Source organism: Nesoenas mayeri (assembly GCF_963082525.1).
Source record: "Nesoenas mayeri genome assembly, chromosome: 5".
NCBI lineage: Eukaryota > Metazoa > Chordata > Aves > Columbiformes > Columbidae > Nesoenas > Nesoenas mayeri.
This window is the reverse complement of record NC_137548.1, coordinates 17,027,064-17,040,846: the sequence shown is the minus strand read 5'-3', so window position 1 is coordinate 17,040,846 and position 13,783 is coordinate 17,027,064. Positions and strand designations below refer to the sequence as shown.

The window sequence follows — 13,783 nt, the reverse complement described above, 5'->3', positions numbered from 1 at the left end:
CATAAGATAAACATTTGGGACACTCCAGAACCAAACCCCAAGGTTTACAAGTAGGGGTGGCCACAGCCTTAACTTTCAGAAATGAAACTCCCCAAGAACAGGAAATACAAGAAGAAACTGCCAATCAACACAGCAGTTATTAACACACAACTACAGTAACTCCATGGAACAACAAAACATTTCAAAGGAAGAATCTGTTTCAGGAATTAAGTTATTCATCCATATATTAAGGAAAGGAGGGGGTCAAGGAAAGGGAAATAAAAAGTTTTTGCATGTTGCTCAATAAATGAAAGTCTGAGCTCTTTAAAAGAACAAGGAGCACGAGTCTTCCTCATTCAGTAAAATGTAATGTTCATACCTCTATCCTCAAGCAAATACAGTCAGTAACTGGTTATCTCCATCAAATTTACAGGAGGAAAAGATGGTAATTTCCAGCCTAATCAGAAAGTGCTTCATGTAAACAAGGAGCTTCTGCACCAAAGTTTCAGTAGACAGAACAAGAAGTAGCAGGTAGCACAGATACGTGTGTTCTGCGAGTGAGATGCGGTATGAATGCTATCTTCTGAATAATGCTTCTGTGAAGAACAACGAAGATGGTCTCTCTCCCCTCCCTCTGCACGTCCAACTAAGTAGGAACTCCTACACTGGAGAACAAAAATACAGTTCCAGTAATGTGACAAATCCTTCTTTTCCACTTTGAATCAGCTGCCGTCTTCTTCACAACTCAAAACATACAAGGGAAAACGCAGATTGTCTACATGGCCTGATTGTCTCTGTGGCCTCAGAAGGACTTGTCTTTTATTTTGCACCTACTTTTAAACACTTCATTCTCTTTTTAATACTGCTCAGCTTCTAAGACTTTAGAAGCAATTTTGTATTCTAAAACGCAGACAGTCCCCCCTAGAGACATCTGTCACCAGCTTATTCCAAAGCCAAAGCATTTAATGATTTCCCTCAAGTCATAAGCTCAAAACTCCTCAGTTTTCATCAGCCACATTTCCACAGACTTCAAGCTTAAAAGTTACATCTGCAGATTTCAGCTCCATCTCTGTCCAGGCACACAGTGCCACATCAAACTATGGCAACTCAAATAGTTTTTCTCCAAGTACATCTATTGATTTCAGGTAAAAATAAATTATTCAGAACAATAAGTTTTCTGAGGAGAGGTATGCCTATCTAGTCATTAAGCTACCTACATACATACGACACAAGTGCAGGGTGTTTTAGGGGGTTTGTGTGTGATCAAAGTTAACGCTTCTAGCGCTGATGAGCAGGAGATGCAGGTCACAGAATCACAGAATCGACTGGGTTGGAAAAGACCTCAGAGATCATCGAGTCCAACCCTTGGTCCAACTCTAGTCTGTTTACTAGATCATGGCACTAAGTGCCATGTCCAACCTCACTTTAAAAACCTCCAGGGACGGCGAGTCCACCGGTTGGAGCTCTGGTGCCTGAGGTGCCCGGTTGGAGCTCTGCGGTCACACAGCACCGTGCTGAAAACCCCCAGAGCTGAACCTCGGGCCCTGACCTGCAGTGGCACCGTCCCACAATGACACCTTCTTGCATTTAACCACGTTCTACACTGCAGACCCATCAAAATACGGCATCTTGGTGGTGATGCCAAGACCACCAAGCGTCTTGACTGTGGTAAAAAAATAAAACACAAAACCTCATTAAAAAGACTGACAGAGGGGAAAAACCATCTCCCCTCTCCCACAAGACACATCACCCGCACGGTTTAGCAAAGTTTCTCCTCCTATCCTTATACCACACCTTCCATGGCTGCATCTCAAAAGGAGCATCTGCAGAGCTTTCACAGAAGCAGGAGGCCTACAGATGTGTATGCAGGAGACATTAGGATTTGTTGGTTCAAACACCCGTATCTTCATTTATCTAGAAGCTGTTTGGTAGTTTGGAAATGCAGTATTCAATATATTCCAACAGAACTGTGGTGGTGTTACCAGGCCTCGCATACGTTGATGAAACAGGTTAGGTAAGAATCTGCCACTAACTAAAACTAAAAGTAAAGTTGCAGCAAGATTTCATTTAAATAGTACTAAGCATTTTGAAGTGCAAGAAACAACCTAACCTTTAAGTACTCCTTAGGTCACACTTGGGATTAAAATTTTCTACTGCAGAGATATTCGTCATGATAGAAACAGCGTTTGAAAAAAACAACAACCCAAACTGGCCTTTACAAGTAATCACTACACTGCAGTGATATCAGATCCCAATGGTAAAAACTGCACGTTAAGGACTAAGGATGCACTTACAAACTGTAGCCATCATGCCCGGTACAATGGCTTCACCCCAGCTCAGTGGCCAGGAGCCAGCCCAGGTCACTGACATTCCCTCCTCATGTCACATTAGCTGATGAATCTTACTTCTGTACTTTAAAAGCTGGGAAATGGAAGCGTAAGTTAAGAGTGCTAAAGCTGCGCACATTCCATGATGCTAGAGCAGTTACTCTTCGCTTTGATTCCGTTCACAGAACAGCCGCTGCAACGACAAAGTCAGCAACACTTCAGGTCAGGTAAGGAGCACTGAAGGACGTTGCTGAGTGAAGCCCTTTTTTCCTCAGAGGCAGGAGAGCGCAAGGCAAGGAGCAGCCGCCCCAGCACCTCTGTGGGAGAGGGAACCCCCTCAGGCCGAGGGGTCACCGATCAGGCGACAGCGAAGGTGCTACGCCTTGTCTTCCTGACACGCTGGGGTTCAGCACGAATCCTCAACTCTGGTCTTCACGTACCCCCACACGTGGGTAGCTGGAAGACCAAGTTATTACTATAATTTCTTACAGTATTTCTAGATTTATTTCTGCGTGGGCAAATGAACAATTCTAGTCTGTCTAGTAAGTGCTTCTGGGTGATCATGGAGTTCTCCCTGGTCACAGCTGAACCAGGAAGCAAACAGAATCACTGTCAGATCCCAGTGAATTTCACTGGAATTCAGACTCCTAAATATCCCCCTGGACTCTTAAAAACCCAAAGATAGTTCTTGAAGTGGGCTTGCTATATAGGGGTAAGACCAGCTGCCAGAACTTCTCTACAAAACATTAGACTGGATTCTTGCCATAGTCTTAAAAAAAAATCAGGAAGATTTCAGGTCTAAACAAACAAAATCTAACTAAAAATGTAGTATTTTGATGTGCTGTTCTTTGGAATTCCTATAATTAAAAAATAAACGCATTGTTATTATCTCATAAGAAAATACATTTCATAATGTGCAACCCAATGCACATAGGGAATTGGCAGGTGAAAGGGAAAATGCAAAAAGTATGAAAATACAGTCCTTTAAATGTGACAATAAAGTTTAACATATTAGTACAAAACTAATACACTAAAATAGATGTACAGGTGCAAAAGGCTACCAGGTTGTAGAAAAAAGGTACCAACTTTTTTTTTTTAAAAAGGCTTAATTAAATTTGCTCAAAAAAAATTTCCCATAAAATAAAACCAGAAGCAGCATTAAAAACAAAGTGATAACATGCTGTCTCTAACAAAGCAATGTATGTACAAAAGAAGTGAGCGAAGTTGAATTCATCTGCTGGCATGAACGAATTTGTCTGACAGAAGTCAGGCCAAAGTTGCAAAGAATGGGACGTTTACAACTCTCAGGCACGGAGAAATAGTGGAGGCTGCTTTCATAGGGCAGATTTTTTATAGAGGAAGTCTGGTTTGTTCGGAGACCTCCTTCCCCTGCTCACTGCATCTTCCCTTTCCAAATCCGCACCGCGCTGCGCTCCGTGTTCCAGCGGCTCCTCATCTGCCAGCCTGCGACTGGGTCTCTCTTCCTGCACGTCGGAGGCGTACGCAGAGAGCGAGGCTCTGGTGGAGCTCAGCCCATACGTTAAATCCGCCTCCATTTTTGTTCTTCCCCTGATGTGAACCGGGCCAGTACCAGCATTCTCCTGGGTAGCCAACGCCAAGTCCAGTCGCTGGGGAGGTTGTTCTAAGACATCGAGGTGTATTGGCTCATTCTTTTGTCTGTGTTGATGACCATCTTGGGAGAGCAGGTATTCCCTCCTAGAATCCTCTTGTTTTTTAGGAGATATCTGGGAAGGTAGATAGCCTGACTTTAGGCCACTTGGTGATGCCTTGTTGTGGCTGTACAAATCTGGGCCAAAATATATGCCTTGTGAAGGCGAAGGACTGTGCCTGGTGGGTGCTGGAGTAGAGGGTCTGCATGCAGCATTTGAGAAGTCATAGAAGTCAGGATATTCCTGTTGATTTTCCCGAGCATCTATTTTTTGCTCTATTGCGTGTTTCTTTCGAGAAGTGGGCATGTGTCTGTTCTGAATACATGAAATGTGCTGGGGCAGAGCAGGTCCTACCTCTGTAACCGTCTGGCTTAATTCTGTGTCGACTGTGAGCTCTGGCAATCTTCTGTCTTTTAAAGACATTGCTGACACACCCATGGCGATATCTGGCATCAGTTCATTTAGCAAGGGCTGAGTACACTGGAAAAGAAATTGGTCCATGGGAACAAAGCAAAGTTAAAAAACAAACTGTATTTAGGACAGTTTCTGTAATTCAAAATGGCATTTTCCTAAGCTACCCTTGCCCAGAGCAACCTCAGCTTGCAAGTTCCCTACACTGTCTAAAGAACACGTGTCTTCCAGCCTTCACCTCCCTGCTAGCGCAAGTCAGCTGCTTGCTTTCATGAAGCTGTTGTGCCACAGTAATAGCTCCTTCTTTAAAGCATCATCTACAATATGCAGTAAATGACAACGTACCATTAAACTCTCAAAAGGTAAGCCTGCTTTAAGCCACTTGCAATTATCAAACTAAACAAGGTATTCAGTGCAGAACTTAATAGCTTCTTCCAGCACAGAGTTCCAGTGCAGGGAAGCCACGAAATACATATTTCATCACTACAGATGCAACCCCTCTGCTTGCGTTTCACATTTTAATGTAAGTTAATTGCAGGCACGCGTGTACGTATGCAGGACAGCCTTAGGGCTTGGGAGGAGCATCAGTTACAGGGCTAACCAGATCCACAAAGTGCGTGGAAGCTGTTGTGTGGTTGCCTTCTCACCTATGCCTATAAACAATCCTGCAGTGAGATAAGCACATTACAGGCTTCCAGACAGAACAGTTAAAAATTCTATTTGTATTTATAATTTCTAATGAAAGCAATCTTAGCAATCATTGATTACTAGTAATTCACAAATTGCAGAAAGAATACAGAACGAAATATCACCCATATTAAATTTTTGCTTCTTGCATTTTCATAGAAACATTCTAATGTGAAAAAGATCACTATATGGTTTCCTTAGTGAAGTCAGTATTGATCAATAGAGAGCGCCATGCTACAAAACCCACCCTTGAATAAACAGTGGCAAACAACTCTAATGTGAAGTTAAATATTTTAACCTAAATATAACAAGTAGTGCAACATATTTAGGACAATTGTTAAAGGAAAAAAAAAAATCCAGGTTTCCATTCAGAAACCCAGATTAAATCTGCATCTAAAGAGCAGGTTTTCAGTATGACACAACTGCATACCAAAAATAGTTTTTTCACTGCAGAAATAAATTACCAAAATCTTTATAGAGCATTTAATGTACTTCACAAAGCTATGTCTTTGTCGAGTATATTAGAGTTCATTGATTTCACCGCATCATATTGTAGTTCAGCAGCTATAATGACTGTCTTTAAATGCTATAATGAAGCCCTCTGTATTTGCAATTACCAGTTCCTGCTGCCTATTCATTTTAAAGTCTTTTTCACAGCTGTAAGGTCTTCACATTTTCCACAGGTTCTCTTTATACACATCTGTTTACTCTGGGACAACTTACCTCCAAATAGCCAAAATATCACCATCATTTCTACCCATGAATTATAGCATGCACTCCACTACTAAAATTGACATATGCTTTAAGGTAGAGCAAACTACATTATTTCAGAAGATTCACAAGTCCCACTTGCCCCTCCAAAATTCCCCTGGAACACCTGGTGCTCTCAGGGGTCAGGGCCTGCCTTTGGGATGCAGAATGCTGACAGCCAGTTTGGCTCCTCCTAACCAATTAAGATGCTCTTTTATTTAACAAAGCAAAGTTACTTCTTCATAAGAATTATCTCCAGTTCCTCTCCATAACCCACTTTGAGTGGCCAGAGACAGGGAGAAGCAGAGAAATCACAATACTCACTACTTGCTTCTCGGCAGCCATCACGGCCGCTGCTGCAGCCACCGTCTGCCTCCCCAGAGCTGTAGTGTTGGTGCAGTCCGGAGGTGCCGCTTTAACCCCGGGCAAGTAGACGGGCGGTGCAGCTTTGGGAGCCGTTCGGGAGTGGAACAGGGCGTGATTACATGGGTAAGAAAAGGAACGTGAGGGATGTTGACTTGGCACCCTTTGTTTCCAGCCCACTTTGAACTGGTTATGAATAGGGGTTGCTGGTGGGTGGTATGGAGGTGGAGGAGGGGGCAATGGTGGATGGAAGGCCACAAAAGAGTCCAGTTCTGTAAACATGGTTTCTGCGGTGGGAGTGCTGTTAACGCGACATCGCCCGGACTGCCTCATTGTCAGGAGAGGGCTTTCGTCCCCAAATCGCTCATCAGGAAAGAATTTGTGAGGATTCTGCAAAGGAAAAAGCCCAGCATGTAATAAAACAAAGTAGAAAGTCATCCAGAAAAATCTCCTCTAAATCGGCTAGTACTTTAACAGCGTAGTTGTGCCTCACCAGCACTCAAGGTGATTACAGCTATCACAGAATAAAGATATATATATATATTTTTTTTTTAAATCAAGACAAGCAGCATCAGATTCACTGTGTGAATAAGTTGGCCAATAAATGCATTTGCTTTAACAGCAGTGCACACACAGAAGTGCCATTTCCATCTTCCCAGCCCTGACATGTACCATGCAGATCTACTGTATTACTTAAAACTTCTTCACCTCTCTGATTCAAGAATAAATCATAACCTAGATTTCTAGTTATGGTTTGACTATTCTCATCAACAGCCTCTTCAGCAGATTTTTATTGTCCCCAAAATCTGTGGCAGTAAGAGCACCCTGAATGGCAACAAATCTTGAGACAAATTCTTACACATTGCACTTACACATATATAAAATTACATACATCAAATGCAACAGTCTCACTATAGTTTGCACCTGGAGAGTTCTAAAGTTAAGCTGGCATTTCAAAGCATTTTTGCACCTGCATGTGCACACACAAAGCAGTTCTCTTTTGGCACATTATACATTTAAGTCAATTCAAAAGCAGAGGAGAAGCAAAGCGTTTGTGGTTATATGGGGAATATAGCAGAAGATTTGGCAAGGAGGTTAGTTAAATGTAAATACGCTCAAGTGACTTGCACCTGTCTGTAGAAAAAGCACATACATCACACTAATTGTTTTACTGGCCTTGTGTGCTTGATGAGTAGAACCTCTGTGTTAGATAACATAGGCCTGTGAGAAGCTCCAGGCACCTTATCACTGTGTCTGAGATACCTGCTTTGTTGTGAGAAAGAGCGGGAGGCTGCACCTGCCTGAAGCCTTGAAATACAGGCGAGCTCAGCAGGCCTGGTGATCTTCCAGCAGGGCTGAACTGACCAGTGCCTGCGTCCCCGCTGGTGTCACCTCTGCCTGGGAGCTCAGGTGTGGCTTCGGAGATCCCCCAGTAGAGAGGTAACTAAAATCAAGTTTGCTCTTTGCAATGCATTCATGGCCTCTGGCTCTTCTTGCGACGTGCCTGCGTATGTGTACACAGTGGTCTTATATAGCGATTCTTCCGTACCTGCAGAAGTTCAGCAGCAGCATCAGAAAGTCCAAATTCTCGCAGCACACGAATCTGAATCTCATAGCTGACTGTGGCACCTTCTCCACAGTTAAGTGCGTACGCTCTCTGCACCTGCTCTGTATGACGCAGCTCCTGCAGCCGTTTGATCATCTCTTTTACAACAAGGAGGCTGGGAACTGGAGGGATAACAGAGAACAGAATGGAGATAATAGAGATTGCTTTTGGAACTCTGACACAGTAAGTTTGATTGCAATGGTTAGATTTAATTCTGAAAGAAAAAAAAAATCTAACATCACGCTGACTTGGCTTTTCTTTTTTTTTTTTTTAAGAATCATTCTGCCAAGAACCGTTCAACTTACACATGTTCCTTGGAACATCATTAAGCCAGATGGGATACACACATATCACACAAATGTAAAGACATCTACCATTTTTCCAGCTTCTGCTAGAATGAGCCACAAATACAGACTTCTTTGTAAACCCCTTATGATGCCTCATGATTTGAGGAGGGGGTAGTATATTTTAAATAACAACTGAATGTTCCCTCATGAATTCTACAGGCCAAGAATTCATTGATTTTTTTTGGCATACACTTCATACTTCTAGTGGAATTCTATAATCACAAAGCCATAATACCACTATGTAACTACAGAAAGATTATTCTAAAAAAAAAAAAAATACACAAACTGTAAGCCAACATAAACCTCTTAAAATTATGTTGTTTTATGCAGCCATATTGAAAAAAAAAAATTTAAAACCTTTCCAAAATGAAATCATGCATAATTTGGGGTATTTATCCTGTTGCAAAACATTCTCATGCCACTTCTTGCTGCTGTTTGATGATGAATGATATTTCTCTGTGGTCTTTCTGTCCTCAGGAAAATGTGCATATCATAAGAGAAGACAAATCCAGACCTCTGAATATGTAAGCCCTGGCATCTGATTCTTTACCAGCTTTGTAAGCATTATATATTACCATGACCAGATGTCCGTAAAGAAAGCTCATAAAATTAAATGGATCAGACAGTAAGAACACTGTGAAAAGACATCTGCATTACAGAGGGGAAAACCCAACATCATGCAACTATAACTGGTGCCAGTTTCACAAAGTTTACATTGGTACATGAAGGATGAGTGTAAGTGGTACAAAATTCCCGCCCCCTTACCCTCAATTGAGTTCATGTACTTGGAGGGTAGGGGGAATAATAAATTATATCCAGTCTTCAAGGCATGGGAATAAGTCCTCCACACACTTAAATTGTTCTGAAAAAATCCCAGTTTAGCAGCCAAATGTTTAGCTGCAACCAGCATTTTGCTAACATTGAAGATGAAAAAAAAATTTAGAGAAGTTTGAAGCGGTTCTCCAAACCAGAAGGCATAAAAATGATTCAAGTTTTTCATTAAAAAGTGCTTTCTTCTCAAACCAAAGTGGTGGTTTTTTTGTTTGGTGTTGGTGGTGTTGTTTTTACTATTATTCACGTGAAACATATTGAAGAGAGATTACATACATTAAAAATACAATTCTCTCAAGTCAGTTACAGGATTTCTAATTCAAACTGAAACTGGAAAATACCTAAGGAAGCCAAATTACCTGCAGACCCTAGCCTCAAAACGGAACAGCCTTCAGCAGAGGCTTAACTCATTTACAGTAGTGTTGCAAGCGGGGCGCTAAGACACACTGCCACCAGCATTTATGCAAATCCAGACCAGGGCCAGTGGGTACAAGGAAGATGCAAGCGACAGACGGGGAACACCTAAGCTGTAGAAAACACCACGTTCTAGGAGCCCAGCCTAAGGCGCACTGAGGAATCGTTGTCTGGCTCCCCCTCCGGCAGTTCCTGTGCTCCGTCTGTGCTTGGGGATGGATTCCCATACAAGTTATAGGTTGGGTACACACCCAAATCTCCTCAAATTAATTTGGCTCCATCTACCCTTCCTAGCACAAAGCACTGGCAAAACAATCAATTCTTTTGCTTAATTACAGAACTAAGCAACACAGGCGGTTACCAGGACACAATACCTATGCTTCAGCTACTGGCCAGGCTCAGAGCTCCCATCTATGTGCAAACCACAAGGCTGGCAAGAATTCCTACATATTAAATTGTACACAATCAAGCTGCAGTGGAGTTTCACACTTGCAAGATGTCTCACGTTTGCCAACACAGCCAGATTTTTTCAGAAAACAAAAACTTTTGCAAAACATTGGAAACCTTTTAGAACCTGTCTCCTTTCTCAACTCCTTTGGAAAGTAAGATTCAGCAAAGTGTTAAAGTCACATCTTATGATGAAATACTTTACATTCATGGTGAGTATATTTATGTTTTTTTCTACACGAGGAAAAAGTCAGAGATCTGTAATGTACTACTAAGATGCCACAGCTCTAAGTTTCTAAATAAACAAGTAGTACTTTTATCAAATTACAGAAGTTTTCAGAAGCTCTTTTTAGGTATTATCAAGTCTAATCCCGAATCACAAGAAACAAAGAGATCAAAACCATTCCACAAACCTTCCCAGAAAACTTACTGCAGTGTTTAACTAACTAGTGTTTCAAATCTTCCTAAGATCTCACCTTAAATTCTCTTCCAGTAATGTAAACCTATTATTTTGTCCTGGCTCTAGCCTCTGTAAAAATAGTTTATCTACTTTCTTTCAACATAGTTGACTAAAGGGAGACATAATTGACATACAAAGAGCTTATAAAACAGGGAGTGGTGCAGAGAGGAAGATGAGTTTTCTTAGTGCCATGTCATCTTTATTGCTTTTCTACAGACTTCCAAACTGATCCGTATCTACTGAAATGTGACACTTTGATCTAAAAGGGGATGCAAAGTTTGTGCAAGTTAAACGAAAGGATGAAAAATGCATTTAAAATTATTAACTACACAGAAACACCATCCACTATAGGACATTTTTGAGCTACAAATTGTTGAAGAGGCCATAGAGCTTGACAGGGAATTATTTTATATGCTTTTTCTGCTACACTTTCCTCATGCACTCACTTCTGGTGACTGCTGGAATATGGATACCAGACTGGACAGACAAATGCTTGACCTGACCCAGTCTGGCCATTTAAAGGACTAAACACAATGCTCCATCTGAGACCAAATTACTTCACCTGTCTTGTGGCACATTTGGTTCTGTATTTTAGCACAACGGTTGCTCTTTATAGAATTATATGTTGACTTTGAAGCTTTTCTCCACAGTTTCCCCTCTGTCATCCTGTATGCATACAGCTGACTACACATGCATAAGCACAATTGACTGAATTTAAAATTTAATCTTGGTCATTTAGCTATCTAACCGTGCCCTCCAAAACCTCCACTGACCCTCCTAACTCGTCACCAGCTGCCACTCTTGCCAGCATATTATCTACATACACTGAGGATTAATGGGATGGGAGAAAGCTGGGAAGAGCTAGATACTTTGGAAATCCCACCAGATACATTCTTTCCGTTTGATACCAAAAGATCAAATCCATAAACAACAAAATATATTAGAGCAGTTTTATGTCTATATTTTCCTGGCTTGGCTATCAGGAATGTCACACCAAGTATTCTGAAGTCAAGAGAGGCCATATCTCCTTCCACCTATCAAAACTTAGTCTGCCGCACAAGGAATGAAGTTGGTTTGACTTCAAAGCTAAAGTGAATATGGTAAACTGAAAAAAAGAGTGTGTTTTGCGTGCCTAATTCCAATACTTTTCTGGCAAACTAAGTTAAGCTGACTGCCCTACAAGTTATGTTCCCCTGCTTTTTTTGTTTTTAAAAGAAATCAGTATTTTGCCATTTTCCAGCCTTCTGGATCTTACTTATCATGGATGACTGGTTGCAGGAAACGAAGAACCACTCTGAGAACATCTAGTCAGGCTCCAGCAAGTGTTCTATGTAAGTTTAACCAGTCTAAGGTCTTTCAAATTGTTCAGCTGAAGCAGGTTAAGATACTACTCCCTGTAGTAGCTTATTTTCTAACTGCTTACTATGCCCATCCAAAAATAGTTCATGTCTTCAGAGTAGACCAAAGCATAAGGGTGGGAAGAAGTCCAAATAGTGCAGTACTACTCTCTGAGGATATCATAATACTCAATAATACACATTTACTCCCCCTGGCCCCAAGCCCTCACCTGCTCACACGAGAGCAATTGGCATTGCCACTGATGCAGCACCTTACCTGGGATCTCATTTGCTATGACTGACGGAGGGCTGGACTGGTTAGTGCTGACTTGCTGGTGGGTAATCATGTGGCAGCACTGCGGCACCGCATTGTTCACCATGTAAAGGGTGTCGGGCACGTTGGACATTCGGACCATCCGCAAACGAACGAGATCTGTTTGTTCCACCATCATCTCATCCAGGACTGACTGCAACGACAGCCACCAGAGCCCCCATGAAGACACTGCACACACACACACACACACCTCCCAGGACCTGCTGGAAATACAGCCCCCAGGCCACAAGTCTAACAGTGTTTAAACCGTAACTCTTCCACGTCCGAAACAGTATTTGGCTTTTCCACAGCATTTGCTATTCCATTTTCCAGTCACCAGAGTTACAGAGCTGAGAGCAGGCATGTGGATAAAGTCCGGGAAGGCTGCTTTGCTTATTTTGTACGTGTCAGATTAGAACAACCTTCTTGAGGGCATATCCTCTGGGCTCTGTTCCAGACAATTACTGCCTATAGGCCTCAGCTCTCTATGCCACTGAGCAGAAGGCACTGATCTGAAAATGAAACATTTCCCTCAGATGTCTTAAATAATAGACAGAGACTTATGCATCCCTTTTAGGATTCTCATTTAGTGTTAAATGGACTTATTTCAAAAAAATGGGAGGCTAACAGGTGAGTTAAAACAAAACAAAAACAAACCAAATAAACCCCACAGAAATCATTCATCTGCAGTTTCTGCATTTCACATTAATTAAACTATAAATAGCAGTATAGTTACCAGATAATAAGTATGAGAGTCCTCCCTCTAAGGTTAAACAACTAAATATTAACAGCATAATATGAAACTAACAGAGACAAGTAGGATTCCTGATGGGGGGGGGGGAAAATCAGAATGCACTTTTTAAGATTACTACTAAAGCACTCCTATCCTATATACCTGAAAAGAGTCAAAGCTTTTATCACACGTTCTTTAACACATTTTTGTTAGTTTTAACAATCCAAAATACAAAGATAAAATTTTAACTGGCTAGTCTTCCCTTGCTCATTTAGTGCCACCTGGTGCTCTTGAACCTTTGTCCCCAAAATGCAGAGTAGGTTTATTGCTCTCCTCCCCTCAAAGAAGATGCCAACAACTCCTCACACCCTTGGAAAATATTTTATTTCTTAGGCACAGGGCAAAAGCTCTGAATTCACCAGAGTAGTGGGCAGAGTCTGCAGGCAATGCGGACATGCACAGCTTCACCTCATCCTCCTGTTCCAAAGTCATCTGCTCTGATGGGACCCATGAGCTCTTGACTTAATTAAAGAGCTGCCTTAAGCGCTGGCATTAGCCAGCAACCTATAAGGCCCCCATCTGTCAAACAGAACATAGCATGTTTCTGCCCCACACAGAGCCATCTCCACCCTGTCACCAAACGCCACCAGAGATGCTACAAGATCTTCAGTTGGACAGTCCTCATGCAAGGTATTAAATAGGGAAGCTACTGCCTAAGAGGGACACCAAGGACTTAAGTCAAATTAGACACAAAATATTTATTTCATTTTGTGGCTGATCGAACTTATTTTGGGTATGTTCTGATTCAAACAAGAAGATGAAATACCAGAGTCGTCTGCCAGGTGGAATAGCAGTTCTCCACCCAGCTCTGGGGGGAGCTGGGGAGCCTGAAAGACCTGGCACCGAGGTTGCTGAGTAGCTGCCAACTGGGACTCTCAGGCTCTCACCTTGCCATCCGCCTGCCGGGAGGGCTGCCGAGGAGCTGGGCCGGCAAACTGGCTGGAAACCAGGGAGGTTTCCCTCAGAACGCTGCTTTGTTTCCGGTGGAATTTCATCAAGATCTGTCTCGTAAACATTTCAATTTTGACAAAAAAAAATTTTGTTGAAA

The 13,783-nt window shown here is 42.0% G+C and overlaps 1 protein-coding gene across 1 annotated transcript in view; it reads right to left on the bottom strand.

Annotated features, from left to right (window-relative positions):
* Positions 1-3,640: 3,640 nt before the first annotated feature.
* The window catches only part of BTBD7 (BTB domain containing 7), a gene marked incomplete at its 3' end in the record, with an annotated part of 50,617 nt that continues 40,474 nt past the window's right edge, over positions 3,641-13,783 (bottom strand). Inside the window, exons 8-12 of the mRNA XM_080345193.1 lie at positions 13,623-13,736; positions 11,907-12,096; positions 7,737-7,915; positions 6,149-6,577; positions 3,641-4,456 (exon numbers count right to left, since the gene is read on the bottom strand). Of these exons, the coding sequence (XP_080201319.1) occupies positions 3,641-4,456; positions 6,149-6,577; positions 7,737-7,915; positions 11,907-12,096; positions 13,623-13,736 (1,728 nt within the window). The remainder of the gene's footprint in view (positions 4,457-6,148; positions 6,578-7,736; positions 7,916-11,906; positions 12,097-13,622; positions 13,737-13,783) is intronic.